The sequence below is a fragment of the Magnolia sinica genome, chromosome 19, assembly GCF_029962835.1.
Source record: "Magnolia sinica isolate HGM2019 chromosome 19, MsV1, whole genome shotgun sequence".
NCBI lineage: Eukaryota > Viridiplantae > Streptophyta > Magnoliopsida > Magnoliales > Magnoliaceae > Magnolia > Magnolia sinica.
The window spans coordinates 67,251,350-67,269,276 of record NC_080591.1 but is presented as its reverse complement, the minus strand read 5'-3'; the positions used below and the strand labels follow the sequence as shown (position 1 = coordinate 67,269,276).

Below are 17,927 nucleotides of genomic sequence, written 5' to 3'. Positions count from 1 at the left end.
AAGTACAAGGCAAGACTCAAGCTGAACTCAAGACTCAAGCTGAAACTCAAGCCACTTTCATGATTGAACTCAAAACTCAAGGCTCATTCTTCATGTTCTCTTGTTTCAATTTCCATACTTCATGATTGAGGTTTGTTTGACCATAGGATGACCTTAGAAGTAGGTCATTTCGGATACATTAGTCGATTGTTATTTTACATGTGATTGATCTGTTCTTGACCAGTCTTAGGTCTGCTTCGACTAGTCTAGACTTGCTTCGACCAGTCTAACATTTCCTGGATCGATCGTAAGTTTGTTACAAATTAGGATAAAATGCATTAGCCTTCGACTAGTCACGGAATGCATTCGACCGATCGTAGGAGCAGTGTTTACGCATCTTCGACGATCGTAGAATCTACGACTCGAAGTCGAGCGAACCTTTTAGGTTCTTCGACCGATCGAAGGAAACCTACGACCGATCGTAGGTGACCTACGACGATCGTAGGAGGGCTACGACCGATCGTAGAAGCTGCGCTTATCCCGCCTAATCTTTCAAATATATGATGGCTTGACTAGTCGAAGAGCACTCTAGACGAGTCGAAGAACTGATCTTCTCACCTATAAATAGTGCACGAATCTCGGAAGAAATCATCGATTTAATTATAGTATTCAAGCCAATCTTCGTCGAACTTGTGAGATAATTCCGTGCTCCATTTAAGCTAAGTGTGCTTATTTAATATCTTCTTTCCTTAGCTTTATTTTAATTGATTTTGTTTCTATTATAATTTGATTTGAAAAGAGGAATTGTTATTCCCTTTCTTTGGAATCAAAATCAATTAAGGCAAGCCCTATTTGGTTTAATTTAAAATCTATTAGATCTAGAACCATTGTAATCAAGTACTGGACATTGAACTTGGACATTCAATTCTACTTTGATTTGGTTCTACCGGGCTGCTACAACGAAGAAGATATTCGGGTATTTTACATATTGTAAATTCCTTTCTATTATTTTGGTTTCTTTCAAGATTTGCCAGAAAAATCTTGTTATATTGGTTATCTGAGGAAAGCCAGGAAAACTCAGAAGTGGGGTTTTTAATTGTGTAAGCCCACATACAAAGACACAATTGTAAGGGTTTTGGGTGAACATAGGAAAACCTATTTTTAGTGAACGCTAATATCCCCTGTGTGAGGATATTAGGAGTGGAGTAACTTTTTGTGTGGCTGTTGGATAACAGTTGGTGAACACACAGGCGAACCACTATAAATCCTTTGAGTTGTGGTTGATTGATTTATTCTTTTAATTGTTTTTATTCTTTTTGTGGGATGTATGTATGGTGGTGAATGTTGTAATTATTTCAAGCTTTGTGAGAATGTTGTAATAGCTTAGAATTTACTTTCTGCTATTCCTTTATAAGCTTGTTTTTCAATTTCATTTTGAAAGTTGTTCAAGCAAGGTTGCCCTGCCATGTTTATGGTGTATGGCTGTCCCTAGAACAATACATCTTTAATTACAAGTTATTTCAATTCAATTCATATTTGTTTTTGTATTCCTCTTCGATTTGAGACTTGATACAAAGACCTTTCTAGAAATAAGGTTGTCCTACCATAAACTCTGTTTTTGGTGTAAGGTTGTCCTTAGAATAACGTTTGTATCAACCTCTCAAGATCTGAATTTTGAGGTTGTTTTTCTTTCCTGCATTATTATTTAATTTGGCTATCATTTACTTTATTATTCCGCTGTTATAAGTTTTTATTTGGCATTGTCCTATTCACCCCCTCTAGGACATATAGCTTGGCCTTTTCAAGTGGTATCGAGCCTAATAGCTCCTTTTAATTCTTGGATTTAATTCTGAGCTAACGATTTAAGCTATTTAAGATGTCAAATTTTGATAGCCTTTCGATCACTAGGCCTCCACCCTTTGATGGCTCCAACTATGCTTATTGGAAAGCCGAATGAGGATCTTCCTCAAATCAATGGATGAAAATGTGTGGCAAGCCACGGTGGTGAATGGAATCCTCCTATCATGGAAGTTCTTGGGGTTGATGGTTCAAAGTCTATGAAAACCACACCATATTACCAATGGACCACCCTTCAGAAAAGTGAGAGTAGTGCAAATGCTAAAGCACTAAATGCAATTACTTACGCACTATCACCGGATGAGTTCAAAAGAATCATTTCCTGTGATACTGCAAAGCAAGCTTGGGATACATTAGAAATGACACACGAGGGTACTACAATTGTCAAAAAATCTAAAGTCCAACTCCTCACAACCAGATTTGAAGAAATTCATATGGAGGAAAATGAGATGTTTATGGACTTTTACACTAGATTGAATGACATTGTAAACTCAATGTGGGGTCTTGGCGATAAAATCCCAGAAAGTAAAGTATGTGCAAAAATACTACGCTCACTTCCTGAACGGTTCAATTCTAAAGTAACCGCAATCCAGGAACTTCGTGATACGGATAATATGAGGGTTGAAGAACTAGTTGGTTCTCTACAAACCTACGAGTTAAACTTTAAAGCTCCTAAAGGTAAATCTATCGCTCTAAAATCTTCTAAATGTAATTCAAAAGAAAATTCTGATTCAGAAGATGACATGGCTCTTTTAGCTAAAAATTTTACAAAATTTTCAAAAGCAAGAAAAGAGTTGATTTTCAAAAATCAAATGACAAAAAGAAGTTTAGACCCAAATCTCGAAAATCTTTGAAAGATAGTCAATGTTACAACTGTCGAGAATATGGGCACTTAGCAAATAGATGTCCTAAAAGGGACAAACCCAAGAAGAAGGGTATGTTGGCTACATGGGATGAATCATCGGATTCTGAAGGTTCTGAATCAGAAGATTCTGAAATCGAGTCGGGCAATGAGGTCAAAGCTCTTATGACTCTAGCCAAATTCACATTTTCAGATAATGACTCTACAAGTGAAGAAAATCTGAATAGTGAATGTGAAAATGAAGATGATCTTCAAGATGCTTACAATGCCCTATATAAGGAAAGTTGTAAAATTGCTGTCAAACTTAAACTTCAAAAAGAAAAGTTTTCTAAACTCAAAAATTGTTTTGAATCGCTTGTCTTAGAAAAATCACAAATTTCAGATAATTTTGAAAAATCAAAATGCGATTTGGAATTTAAAAACTCTCAAATTGTTGATTTAAAATCTGAAATTGAGAAACTTAAAAATGTAGTTTCCTCTCTTCAGAGTTTAAAGGACACATGGAAATATGCCCAAGGTGATCCAAAGTTAGAAAAATTGTTATCCGGATCAAGAAAATGTGGCGATCGATCCGGGTTGGGCTATGATAAAAATCAACCTCCTAAACAAAAGTATACTCCTCCTATGTTTGTTAAAGGAGAGTCCTCAAACTCAAAAGGGAAAAGTACTTATCAAGATTTTTCTAAAAATTCAAAAACTTTTCAAAAACCTAGAAACAGCCATGTCAACTTTAATCGAATCGAAATCCACTAGCTGAAAAGATAGTTGATTTACTCAAGGAGCTATTAAAATCTAACTCTATAGGTCATTCCTACAAATATACACAAAAGAAGACCAACTATGTTCCTAAACCCAAAACAGTTATGAAATAGGTTCCTAAAGTCACCTGCTTGGTTGCTCACACTGCTTTCAAAGCAACAAGTCATTCAAAGTGGTACCTAGACAGTGGATGCTCCAGGCATATGACAGGTGACAAAGCTTTATTCACCGATCTGAAAGATATGACTGATGGTTCAGTCACATTTGGTGATGGAAGCAACTGCAAGATTTTAGGCCAAGGTACGGTTTAACTTTTTAATCTTCTAGTGTTTAAAAATGTTTTATACGTTGAAGGCCTAAAGCACAACTTGCTTAGTATATCACAAATATGTGATAATAACCATAATGTTCGGTTTTCTAATCAAAGCTGTGAGATATTAAATAATAAGGGTTCTGTAATATTAACTGGACGTAGAACGTCTGAAAATTGCTATATTATTAGTGAATCCAGCTCATCTAATCAAACATGTTACATGGTCCATACGGACGAGACGATTTATGGCACAAACGTCTTGGACATGTACATTATCGAAATTTATATCGATTGAGCAAACGAGAACTTGTAAGAGGTTTACCCAAACTTCAGAAATTAGATAAAATATGTGGTGAGTGCCAGATAGGCAAACAAACAAAGAACTCACACAAAAAGGTGAATTCAAATACCACATCAAGACCACTCGAACTTCTCCACATGGACTTGATAGGACCTACCAGAACGGAAAGTCGTGGTGGTAAAAAGTATATCTTGGTAATAGTTGATGACTTTACCAGATTCACTTGGGTAGTCTTCTTAAGGGATAAATCCGAAACCCTTGAAGAAGTAAGAAAAGTTCTCAAAAGGATTCAAACTGAAAAATCTTCTCAAATCAGTAAAATTCGTAGTGATCATGGATCGAATTTGAGAATAGCAATTTTGAGAAGTTCTATACCGACCAAGGAATATTACATGAATTCTCTGCTCCCAAAACTCCACAACAAAATGGAATTGTAGAAAGGAAGAATAGGGTGCTTCAAGAAATGGCTAATGTCATGTTGAATAGCATGAAGCTCTCTAAAAATCTTTGGGGTGAAGCAGTCAACACACTTGCTATATTATTAACCGAGTCTACACACAAAAAGATAATAATAAGACGGCTTACGAATTGTGGTTCAATAAAAAGCCTACTGTTAAATACTTTCGAGTTTTTGGCAGGAAGTGCTATATTTTACGTGATCGTGAAAATTTGGGAAAGTTCGATACGAAGAGTGATGAAGGTATTTTTCTAGGATACTCTTTAAACAATCGAGCTTATAGGGTCCTGAACAAAAGGATCGGTGTGATTCAAGAATCCATTAATGTTGTCATTGATGATCATTTAAACACACCAACTTCTAATTCAGATAATGATGAAGTACTAATCAGTGATAAAACCGATACTTCAACAAATCAAACTGATTCTGAGTTGAGGACTATTAAAGATCATCCAACCACACAAATTCTTGGAAACCCTCTCACCGGTGTTCGCACTGTAGACAACTTGAGGATATATGTAATTATGTATGTTTTACATCCCAAATTGAACCATCTAACGTAAAGAAGCTCAGGCTGATGAGAACCGGATTGTTGCGATGCAAGATGAACTCAACCAATTTATAAGAAATGATGTTTGTTATCTCGTACCAAGACCTAAAGATAAACACATCATTGGAACAAAATGGATTTTCAAAAATAAGTCGGACGAATGTGGAAATATAATTAGAAACAAGGCTAGGCTGGTGGTACAAGGTTATACTCAAATTGAAGGGATTGATTTCGATGAAACCTTTGCACCGATCACGTCTTGAATCTATCGGACTATTTATATCCATTGCATGTTTTAAAAAGATAAAGATCTATCGATGGATGTGAAAAGTGCTTTTCTAAATGGCGATTTACATGAAGAAGTCTATGTTGAACAGCTAATGGGTTTTGAAGATTCCAAAAATACTGATTATGTGTATCGGCTTAAAAGGTACTTTATGGATTAAAACAAGCACCTAGGGCATGGTATGAGAAACTAACGAAATTTCTTTTAACTCATAATTTTCAAATGGGATCTGTTGATAAAACTCTGTTTGTTAAAAAACAAAATGATCATATCTTAATGGTACAGATTTATGTTGATGATATCATTTATGGATCAACTTGTACTAACTTGACTACTGAGTTTGCAGATTTGATGAAATCACGGTTTGAAATGAGCATGGTTGGGGAATTGACTTATTTCCTTGGATTGCAAGTAAAGCAACAATCGAAGGAATATTCATTTCTCAATCTAAGTATGCCTTGAATCTAATCAAGAGATTTGGATTTGAGAATGGCAAGAATTTCGATACTCCTATGAGTACTACCACGAAACTATCAAAAGACTCTAATGGTAAAAATGTTGACTCAAAACTTTATCGGAGTATGATTGGTAGTTTGTTATATCTAAGCTAGTAGACTGATATTTCTCTAAGTGTTGGTATTTGCGCAAGATATCAATCGATCCAAAAGAATCTCACTTGATTCTTTGTCAAGCGAATTATTAGATATGTCGCAAATCGTAAATCTCGGTCTCTGGTATCCTCATGAAACCAATGTTCAATTAGTTGGGTACTTGACTGGGGTGGTAATCTAGATGATAGAAAATCAACCGGTGGTGGTTGTTTTTCATTGGAAATTGTCTAGTTTCTGGTTTAGTAAGAAACAAAATTCTATATCACTTTCAACAACTGGTAATGAGCTGGTAATGCGTGTACACAGCTTGTTTGGATGCAACGAATGCTAAGTGATTATGGAATTAAACAGGATTCTATGTTATTACATTGTGATAATTCCAGTGCGATAAATATTTCAAAAAATCCTATTCAGCATTCTCGTACTAAGCACATTGACATTAGATTTCATTATATAAGGGAATTAGTAGAAGAAAAAGTTATATCTCTAGAATATATTCCTACTGAAGATCAACGTGCTGATATTTTCACAAAACCTCTTGATAAAAGCAGGTTCAAAAAGATGAAATTTGATCTTGGCATGTGCATTTTAAATTGATAATTTATGCCTTCTTGTATATTATTGTATATATTTGCTAGATTGAATTTCAATTTTTGTTTAAATTGCAAGAAAATTGAATTTTTGGGGTTTATATGACCAGTCGTCAGTATACACGACCAGTCGTACTACGACCGGTCGTAGATACCCACGACCAGTCGTGGAGCACGGGTTTCACTTCAATTTGAGTATAAATCTGACCTGACTTCATTTATGGTTCGTGTTATCCATGCTATCTCAAATGGTACTCAGATTTGTTTGCCTTCCTTAATCTGTCATTTCATTCTTCAGTTTCGCCTCCATCCTGGTCATAGTGACATTCCATTTGCATACTTTATGACTGTATTGGCTACTCATATGTTAGTCGATATGCCTGTTGATGAAGCACCTATCCATCATCTGATCTTCAACAATACAAATATTAATAAGATGAAGTTGGATCTCCTTCCCGAACAAGGTGGTGGTGGTGGTGGTCTGATCAAGTGGTGTTGATATTAATATGGATGATATTTTTGAGGAACCGGATTCGACTCTGCTAATGATCCGATTTTTGTACCATCGATGTTGATGCACGTCGAGTGCATTAGAAGATAAAGTTGAGAATATTAATGTTAAGTTGGAGAACATGTCTGTTGCTCATGATTTGCAATTCAAATACATGCGCAAATACCTAAGGCGCTTGAACAAAGGCATGCACCAACTTGATCCTTCTATTCCTGCTCCATCTTCAAGTTCTAAGTCGGACTAGTTTCTATGAGACTTTTGGTATGTAATAACTTTATTACTTTGCTCTTGTTTGATTGAGTTTGAGTTGGATTCTATGCTGGATATTTGTTCTTAATGTAATATTTATGCTGGATATCTGTGATGCTATCTTGAGTATCTCTATGACTCTTTTGCTATACTCTATTTCCTCCTCATGTTTACTCTCATTCCTTTATTTAGTTCTCCTTTGTCATCTTGTGACAAAAAGGGGGAGAATGGTTTATTGTTAATGTGATTGTGAGAGGAGTAGCATTGGTTATGTTACTCAGGGGGAGTGTTACTCAGGGGGAGTGGGGTGTCAAGAAGAATATATGTTTGATCTTGTGGAATGTATGTTGATTATTGATTTGCATGTTTTAACCAGTTGTTTTACTTTTGTTTGGTTATGTGTTTTGTCACTAATTTGACAAAGGGGGAGATTGTAAGTGCTATACTTTATATCCCTGTTTGTTGTCAAATTTGTGATGACAAAATCTCTGTTATGTTTTATATAACCTGCTTAAGTGAAGCTCTCTCAAGGATCTTAAGTGAAGCTCTCTCAAGGATCAACATACATGTACAAGCTAAGCTCACATCAAGCAACGCTCTCAAGTACAAGACTCAAGATCTTGAATGAAAGAACTGATCACAAGACAAGACTCTTGAATGCAAGAACTGCTCACAAGACTCAAGCTGAAAAGAAAAAGAAAGTACAAGGCAAGACTCAAGCTGAACTCAAGACTCAAGTTGAAAGTCAAGCTGAACTCAAGACTCAAGCTGAAACTCAAGCCACTTTCATGATTGAGCTACTTCAAGGTTTAGTCTACATCAAGACTTCAAGGCTCATTCTTCATGGTCTCTTGTTTCAATGTCCATACTTCATGATTGAGGTTTGTTTGACCATAGGATGACCTTAGAAGTAGGTCATTTCGGATACATAAGCCGAATGTTATTTTACATGTGATTGGTCTTTTCTTCGAAGTCTTAAGTCTGCTTCGACTAGTCCTAGACTTGCTTCGACGAGTCTAAGAAATTCCTGGATCGATCGTAAGTTTGTTACAAATTACGGATAAAATTGTTAGCCTTCGACTAGTCCGAAACTTCGACCGATCGTAGGAACAGTGTCGACGCATCTTCGACCAATCGTAGAATCTACGACTCGAAGTCCAAGATATTCGGGACTACGACCCCGAAGGAAACCTACGACGATCGTAGGTGACCTACGACGATCGTAGGAGGGCTACAACCGATCGTAGAGTCTGCGCTTATCCCGCCTAATCTTTCAAATATCTGGTATGGCTTCGACTAGTCGATGAGCACTCTAGACCAGTCGAAGTACTGATCTTCTCACCTATAAATAGTGCACGAATCTCAGAAGAAATCATCGATTTAATTATAGTATTAAGCCAATCTTCGTCGAACTTCTGAGAGATAATTCCGTGCTCCATTTAAGCTAAGTGTGCTTATTTAATATCTTCTTTCCTTATCTTTATTTTAATTGATTTTGTTTCTTATCCAATTTGATTTGAAAAGAGGAATTGTTATTCCCTTTCTTTGGAATCAAAATCAATTAAGGCAAGCCCTATTTGGTTTAATTTAAAATCAATTAGATCTAGAACCATTGTAATCGAGTACTGGACATTGAACTTGGACATTCAATCATCTCTTTGATTTGGTTCTACCGGGCTGCTACAACGAAGGAGATATTCACGTATTTTACATATTGTAAATTCCTTTCTATTATTTTGGTTTCTTTCAAGATTTGCCGGAAAAATCTTGTTATATTGGTTATCTGAGGAAAGCCAGGAAAACTCAGAAGTGGGGGTTTTTAATTGTGTAAGCCCACATACAAAGACACAATTGTAAGGGTTTTGGGTGAACCTGGGAAAACCTATCTTTAGTGAACGCTAATATCCCCTGTGTGAGGATATTAGGAGTGGAGTAGCTTTTGTGTGGCTGTTGTATAACAGTTGGTGAACACACAAGCGAACCACTATAAATCCTTTGAGTTGTGGTTGATTGATTTATTCTTTTAATTGTTTTTATTCTTTTTGTGGGATGTATGTATGGTGGTGAATGTTGTAATTATTTCAAGCTTTGTGAGAATGTTGTAATAGCTTAGAATTTACTTTCTGCTATTCCTTTATAAGCTTGTTTTTCAATTTCATTTTGAAAGTTGTTCCAACAAGGTTGCCCTGCCATTTTTATGGTGTATGGCTGTCCCTAGAACAATACATCTTTAATTACAAGTTATTTCAATTCGAGTTCATATTTGTTTTTGTATTCCTCTTCGATTTGAGACTTGATACAAAGACCTTTCTAGAAATAAGGTTGTCCTACCATAAACTCTGTTTTGGTGTAAGGTTGTCCTTAGAATAATGTTTGTATCAACCTCTCAAGATCTGAAGTTTGAGGTTGTTTTTCTTTCTTGCATTGTTATTTAATTTGGCTATCATTTTCTTTATTATTCCACTGTTATAAGTTTTGAGATGTGCAAGGTTCACTTTTTTCCTAGTCCACGTTTCTTCTGGTAGCCCACCATCCAATAGTGTTGAGGGACTTCTATTGATGAGATATGTCGCAGTATTCACAGCATCTGCCCAAAAAGTCTTGGGTAACCCTGCATGTAACCTCATGCTCATGGCGCGCTCAAGGATGGTCCTGTTAATGCGCTCAGCCACAACATTCTGTTGCAGTGTCCCTGGAATCGTTTTCTGATGTTTGATTCCACTTGTTGCACAATACTCAAATTTCTTATCACAGTATTCTCCCCCATTATCAGATCTGAGACATTTTACTGTTTTACCTATCTCGTTTTCTACCATAACTTTCCACTTCTTAAATACATCAAATACATCAGATTTATGTTTTAAGAAATAAACCCACAGTTTTCTACTAACATCATCAATTAAAGAAACAAAATAACGTGAGCCACCAAAAGATGATACCTGTGCCGGTCCCCACACATCATTGTGTGCAAGCTCCAACAGATGCGTCTTTGGAGCGCGTCTTGTCTTCTTGAAGCTTACCCTCTTCTGCTTGCCATACACGCAATCCTCGCAGAATTCCAAATCAATAGACTTCAGCCCTGGTAGCTTCCCTTTTGACAATAGTACTTTCATCCCTTTCTCACTCCTATGTCCCAACCTCTGATGCCATAACTGCCCATTCACTCCAGTTAATGCGACTGCGAGTGAACTATACGATCCTGCAGTCACGTACAAAGTACCTTTCCTTCTTACCTCGAGATATCACTAAGGCACCTTTTTTGATCTTCCAGGAATCAATGGTGAATGTCGTCACATAACCGGTATCGGCCAACTGCCCCACTGAGATCAAATTTCGTCTCAAACTCGGTACATATCTGACATCCTTCAATTTCAAAACCATTCTGTCTTTCTAATTTATATGAACGTCTCCCTTTCCAACGATACTGCACGGCTCATCATCACCCAAGTAGACTCTCCCGAAGTCACCTGATACATAATTATGTAGAACTTTCTTACACGAAGTAGCATGAAACGAAGCACCCGATTCTATGACCCAAGACTCATTCCTCGCATCAAGAGACAAGATCACCGCCTGTGTCACTCTCCTCAGATAGATTCACTGAATCCTTCCCGCCTTGAGAGCTTCCTTCTTGTTTCTTGAACGCCCTGCAATCATGTTTCATGTGCCCCTTCTTACCGCAATGCCAACACCCGTCTTTGTCTTTCGGTTCCTTAGACTTCTTCCTCGACTTAGAATGTCCGTGTTTATTGCCTCATTTGTTCAGCAATCTTCCTCCTCCTTCAACGTTTAGAGCATTTCCTGAATCCCCTGAAACTCCTGATGCCTTTCTTCTAGATTCTTCGCTGAGAATTAGACCGGTCAGATCATCAAATTTCAATTTTGTCGACCCTGAAGAATTGCTCACAGCAATCACCAAACCATCCCAATTGTCTGACAGACTGAATAAGATCAATAACGCCCTGAACGCATCCTAAAAAACAACGCCAACGGATTCCAACTAGCTTGTGACTGTATTGAACTCGTTTAGATGTTTAGTCACGCTCCCACCATCTGACATCTTCATGTTGAATAGTTGTTTCATAAGATGAACCTTGTTGGACGCTGAGGGCTTTTCATACATGGTGGCTAGGGCTTCCATTAATTCTTTTATAGTTTTCATCTTGGATATATTGAAGGCGACGCTCTTAGACAAAGAGAGTCGGATCGTTCCTAAAGCCTTCCGATCCAATAAAAACCATTCATCATCTGTCATCTTTTCTGGTTTCTTCTCTTTTCCTCCTAGAGGAATATAAAGGTCCTTCTGATACAGATAATCCTCCATCTGCATCTTCCAGAAGGCAAAGTTTGAACCATCAAACTTCTCAATTCTAGTCTTCCCTTCTTCCGTCATCGCTCCCAATAGAACTAAACTAATAGCTCTGATACCAGTTGTTGCGCAGCACGCCAACAACGCACTGAACTGAGATCCAATCTTCGGTCTCACCCACAAACGATAAACAAGAAGAAATATAAACTAGAAAAAGAATCAAAACATTCCAAACAAACCACAAGACAAGATATACATGGAAAAACCCCAACAAGGGTAAAAAACCACGGATGCAAACTTCCACTATGAAGAAAAACGAAGATTACAAGGCAATATACTAACCTCTCCCTTGGAAGTACAGAGAAAACCCTTTGCCCACACCTTAGAATTATTTCTCATCCCCTAGAAAAGCCCTAGGGACACCTATTTATAGTTTAGGCAACTCCCCTTTCGCACCTCTGCGAAAACCGACTCAAATTTCCGCAGTCCGTATCAAATCCGGACTCAAATCTGCGTAAGCTCGACTGGTCGTGCAGAGTCTTCGACCGGTAGAGTGGCACCCTTGACCGTTCGAGCACATCCCACGATTGGTCGAGCACATCAAAAATCCAAAATCCCAACTCGCTGGAAAACGAGTCGAGCCAGTCCACGACTGGTCAAGTGGGCCACTCAACCGGTCAAGCAGGCCACTCGACTGGTCGAGCAGCCGTCCAGATGTGGCTCCACATCTCAACATGGGAGTCAGTTGGAAAGAGGACAATCCTATGGTGAATGCTTGCATCTGCACATTGTTGGGAACTTGTAAAGAGTTGATGATGTATGTAGTTATGTGCTGAAGACTGTTACGAGGTAAAGAAGTGGGCCCATTAAATGGTCTCTCATAAAAAATGAAGTTCGAGGAATCATTGCTTTAGGTCAACTGAAAGTCTGAAACCCAACCCAGACAACTCTATTGCTAACTTGACTGACCCTTCTTTTTTTTTTTTTTGAAGACTGATGAAAATTTTATTAAAGACCTACTAGCAACTGCTAGGCAGGAAAAAATACAACAAAAACAAAAGGGGGGAAAAAAACCTGCAGCCCCAACAAGGCTGAAGACCAATGCTCAAATAAGAGGTCCGCTACACACCATCCCATTTGGACAGCGACAAGCACACCCCTGCCACAACTGAATCAACCGGCCGAGATTGATTCCAGAAGTCCCTTTAGTTCCTTTCCACCCAAGTAGCCCACCAAACCGCAAGCAAAGTCAAAAACCATCTTGACTGAAACTGCATCCCCCCCTCCGCCTCCGTGCCAAGCCCAAAGAAGATCTCAAACCAACCCCGGCATCACCCAAGATATAGTAGTGGCCGCTAAGAAATGATCCCACACCTTTTGGGTAAATGGGCAAAAGATAAAGTGATGATCAATTGTTTCAGAATCTTGTTCGCACATGCAGTACATATTCTAAATAATAAGAGACCTTTTTTTCTAACTGACCCAATTTTCAACCCAAGCTAGACCCATTTCCATATTACCAATCCAAACCCTACCCTACCCGACCCAAGTCACCCAACCCAAGTCTCCGTATTTGGGTGGTGAAACCTGCTCCAGAGACATTGACATGAAGCACACAACGGATGATCAAAACTCTTCTACATTAGAGTGGTCAAGTTTCATATGCATACTTCCGTTGCACCAGGTCAATTATGATTCACCACGAACTCAGCCCAAATATAGATCACCTTAAAAATAAAAATAAAAAATGAACCTACCCTACCCAACCCAACCCTAACCCTGCCCAAGTTAAAATCGGGTTGAGCCTGATGTAGGAGTCATCCAAATGTTCCTTTATTTTATTTTTTTAAGGTGATGCTGGAGGCCAAGCCTTTCAAGGAAGCTTTGACTATTCTAGCAAAGAAATTCATGAGGGCGGTCACATGGAAGATGACTTGTTTGGATGCCTGTAATGGGCCAAGTTGTAAATGATTTACAGGTAAATCATTTAAACTGTGGTTGGATGGCCTTTTTTGCATGTAAATCATTGATTTACAGCATTTATCCCCATCTCATTTACAGGCAAAAAGTTTGGATTTCCTTTACAGGCTCTACATTTACAGGAGTTAAACAATTTACAGGCTATCCAAACACAGACAATCATTTACCAGTAAATCATTTACAGCTTAAAGCTAAACAGGACAGGCTGTAAAGGATTTACGGGTGTAAATCATTTACACCTTAAACCATTTACAGGCACCTAAACGACCCCTAAGAACATCATTTCATGGGAAACGTGGCAATATTTTGAACCTTTGAAATTGAGTTTGTAATCCAAGAAAAATACCAAATGGGTATTTCAAGAATCGCTCAAAACGAAAGGATGGCTGAAGTGGAGAGGTTTGCTCGAATGCATCCTGACGTATTTTAATGTGATACCCCGGGACTTCAGCCTACGAATCTGGATCGTCTTACAACGATCCAAACCATTGATACAGTTCCCCCTCAATTCGTACAGTAAAATTCCTAAATTTGATAATTTGAACCGTTTGAAATTTGGCTATTTTCCTTTGAAAAATGGACGGTGTAATTTTTGTGTAGTTGAAGGGTAGAAATATTTGATCCGGAGAATTTTTCGGGTATCCCCTATCCAAGGGATTCCCTATCACATAAACGGTTTGGATCATTGAAAAGAAGAAGAAGAAGAAGAAGAAGAAGAGAGAGAGAGAGAGAGAGAGAGAGAGAGAGAGAGAAGGAGCGAGGAAGGGAAAGGAGACCTGGAAAACGTCGAGAAGGCGGATGATGTTAGGATGGTGGACAGAGGAGAGGAAGCTGAGCTCACAATCCAAGGAATCCCTGAGAGTCCTGTTCAGCCTCGATAGGTAGACCTGCTTCAGTACAACCTCCTGACCGCTCCGTCTATGCACAGCTTTCCAAACAACAGACATATTCCCTCCTTTTACTCTCCCTTTCGTTGCATAATTTCCAACAAAAACAACAACATCATCGTCATCGCCGCTGCTGCTCGCCGCCTCTTCCTCTCCAGACATTCCCTTCTCCTGTCACTCTCTTTCCCTCTCTGTCCCAAAATAACCATCCTCCTACTCGGCGGACTACTTTGATACTCTGGCAGTGGTGATGGATGACACGCAGCCAGCTACAACCATTAACGAAAAATTAATCTTATTCGGTTATCTAAATATTATATTTATTTGCATTTATCCAACGGTTGGAAATGATAAATAAATAAAAATTGTCAAAGTGGCTTAGTTTCAGAAAACAAGTGTACGTACACCACCCGGATTGTTCAAGATAAACCCGCAACTTAACGGAAGTGGTTCCCACAAATTAATCAGTTTAATTTGCTTTAATTTATGCCACGTGTATTATTTCTAAGCGCATGCCCATCAAGTGTTGTGTGCACCTACAGTATCGACTAGGTCCCCAACACCAAGCTCTATGGGCAAATGGTTTTCGTCCTCTATTCACTCTACCAATCCGTTTGTGCCAGCTCATCATGTTAGGCTAAGGGCTACGATTACAAGAAATGTTGGCAATGGAAGAAATGTTGGCAATGGATAAGAAAACTCATGGTTGGAACCTGATTAAGATCCAATAAAGCTTGAAATGAGTTTATATATTTGTATTTTCTCTTCACGCTAGTAGAGGTCATATTACAGAGCAAGTAATTGGTGGTAATTAGTGCTAATAGACAGTGATTGGTGCATTTGGGAGAGTACATTTGATCCCAAATACATCTTATATGAATTGAAATCTAGTTCATATAAGTACATTTTTTTATTATAATAAAAAGAGCTTTTTTCCTAATGTACACCTCACTTTTAAGCCACTTACCTTATTACATCTGTCCAAACTTACCTTACCAAACTAATCCCCTGCTATACGATGCACTTTTATCGGAGCGAAATTGACTGCGAAGTGAGTAAAATTCACCGCGAAGTGAGTGAAATTCCACGCGAAATGAGTGGAATTCACCGCAAAGTGAATGGAATTCACCATGGAATTCACCGCGAAGTGAATAAAGTTCACCGCGAAGTGAGTGAAGTTGACTGCGAAGTGAGTGGAATTCACCGCGAAGTGAATGAAATTTACCGTTAAGTGAATAAAGTTTACTGCACACAGACTGAAATTGACCGCAAAGTGAATGAAATTCACCGCGAAGTGAGTGGAATTCACCGCGAAGTGAATGAAATTCACTGTGAAGTGAAAGAAGTTTACCACGAACTGATTGAAATTGACTGCAAAGAAATTGACCGCGAAATGAATGAAATTCACCACAAAAAGAGTGAAGTTCATCGCGAAAAGAGTGAAGTTCACCACGAAGTGATTAAAATAAACCGCGAAGTGAATGAAATTCACCATGAAGTGATTTAAATTGACCGCAAAGTGAATGAAATTTGACACGAAGTGATTGAAATCAACCACGAAGTGACTAAAATTGATCGCGAACATCGTGAAATTGACTGATGGCGAAGTGAAATTGACTGTGAAGTGAATGAAATTCACCGCAAAAAGAGTGAAGTTTACTGCGAAGTGATTAAAATTAACCACAAAGTGAATGAAATTCACTGTGAAGTGATTTAAATTGACCGCGAAGTGAATGAAATTCACCGCGAAGTTGTTGAAATTCACCACAAAGTGATTAAAATTGACCGCAAACATCGTAAAATTGACCAACGACAAAGTAAAATTAACTGATAACTACTTGGAAATAACGTCTTCAACTGAGCTAAATTGACCACGAACATCGTGAAATTGACCGTGAACATCGTGAAACTGACCGATAACTGAGTAAAGTTGACCGAGAACTCACTATTGGTGAAAATTGACCGAGGACTGACTGAAATTGACTGTGAACCAAGTTAAATTGACCGCGAACGAAGTGAAATTGACTGGTAAGTGACTGAAATTGATCGAGAACTTGCTCATGAAGTTATCAGCCAATTTCTGCAAGTTCTTGGTCAACACAATGTCAATTTGAAGCAGTTATCGGTTAATTTGACTAAGTTATCGGTCAATTTCACACAGTTCTCTGTCAAGATATCAATTTCAAGCAGTCCTCAGTTAATTTCACTTAGGCCGCGGTCAATTTAACTTAGTTCGCGGTCAATTTAACTCTGTTCGCAGTTAATTTTACTTTGTTCGCGATGAAGTTCACTCACTTCGCGGTCAAGTTCACTCACTTCGTGGTGAATTTCACTCACTTTGTAGTGAAGTTCACTCACTTCGCGGTGAATTTCATTCACTTCGCGGTTAAGTTCATTCACTTCACGGTCAAGTTCACTCACTTTGTGAAGTGAATGCAGTGAATGAAATTGACCGTGAAGTGAGTGAAATTCACCGCGAAGTGAATAAAGTGAATGAAATTGATCGCGAACTGATTGAAATTGACTGCAAAGTGAATGAAATTCATTGCGAAGTAAATGAAATTAACCGCGAAGTGAATGAAGTGAGTGAAATTGACCGCGAAGCGAATGAAATTGACCACGAAGTGAATGAAATTGACCGCGAAGTAAATAAAGTGAATGAAATTACCGCGAACTGATTGAAATTGACCGCGAAGTGAATGAAATTGACCGCAAAATAACTGAAATTGACCGCGAACATCGTGAAATTGATTGACGACGAAGTGAAATTGATCTCAAAGTGAATGAAATTCACTGCGAAAAGAGTGAAGTTCACCACGAAGTGAATGAAATTCACCGCAAAGTGAGTGGAATTCACTGCGAAGTGAATGAAATTCACCGTGAAGTGAATGAAGTTTACCGCGAAGTGAATGAAGTGAATAAAATTGACCGCGAAGTGATTGAAATTGACCACAAAGTGAATGAAGTGAATGAAATTTACCACGGACTGATTGAAATTGATTGCGAAGTGAATGAAATTGACCATCAAGTGAATGAAATTGACCGCGAAGTGAATGAAGTAAATTAAATTGACCACGAAGTGAGTGAAATTCACCACGAAGGTTAATAGATTACCAACTATATTAACAGAAATATGTTGCACGCCCTTCTGGTAACAGGTGTTTGGGACGAAAAAACTCTTGAATAAGAGTCAGATTACCTACTATATTAATAGAAAAATGACCATAAATATGAACTAATCCAAACCATCCAAATAGTGGGCTCCACTGTAGATGGACCATAGACAAAAACTAACATTGGGAGGAGGATTCTATCTTTTCAATTTATGGTTGATGCGAAATTAAAAGGGAACAGATTCCCTTTAATTAAGAGAAATGAACATATACAACAATACAACCATTTGTTTGTTTGTCATCCAACCTATCC

General features: G+C 38.1%; 1 protein-coding gene across 5 annotated transcripts in view; it reads right to left on the bottom strand.

The window, feature by feature from the left end:
• Positions 1–14,724, bottom strand: part of LOC131235284 (serine/threonine-protein kinase ATG1t) — a 49,842-nt gene extending 35,118 nt beyond the window's left edge. For 2 of the 5 annotated variants that reach the window (XM_058232420.1, XM_058232419.1), the window contains exon 1: positions 14,391–14,723. In XM_058232420.1, coding sequence (XP_058088403.1) covers positions 14,391–14,663 — 273 coding nt within the window. In that variant the 5' untranslated portion in view covers positions 14,664–14,723. Of the gene's footprint in view, positions 1–14,390 lie in introns of all 5 variants that reach the window. The other 3 variants (XM_058232418.1, XM_058232421.1, XM_058232422.1) reach the window with 3 other exon arrangements.
• Between the last annotated feature and the right edge of the window lie 3,203 nt (positions 14,725–17,927).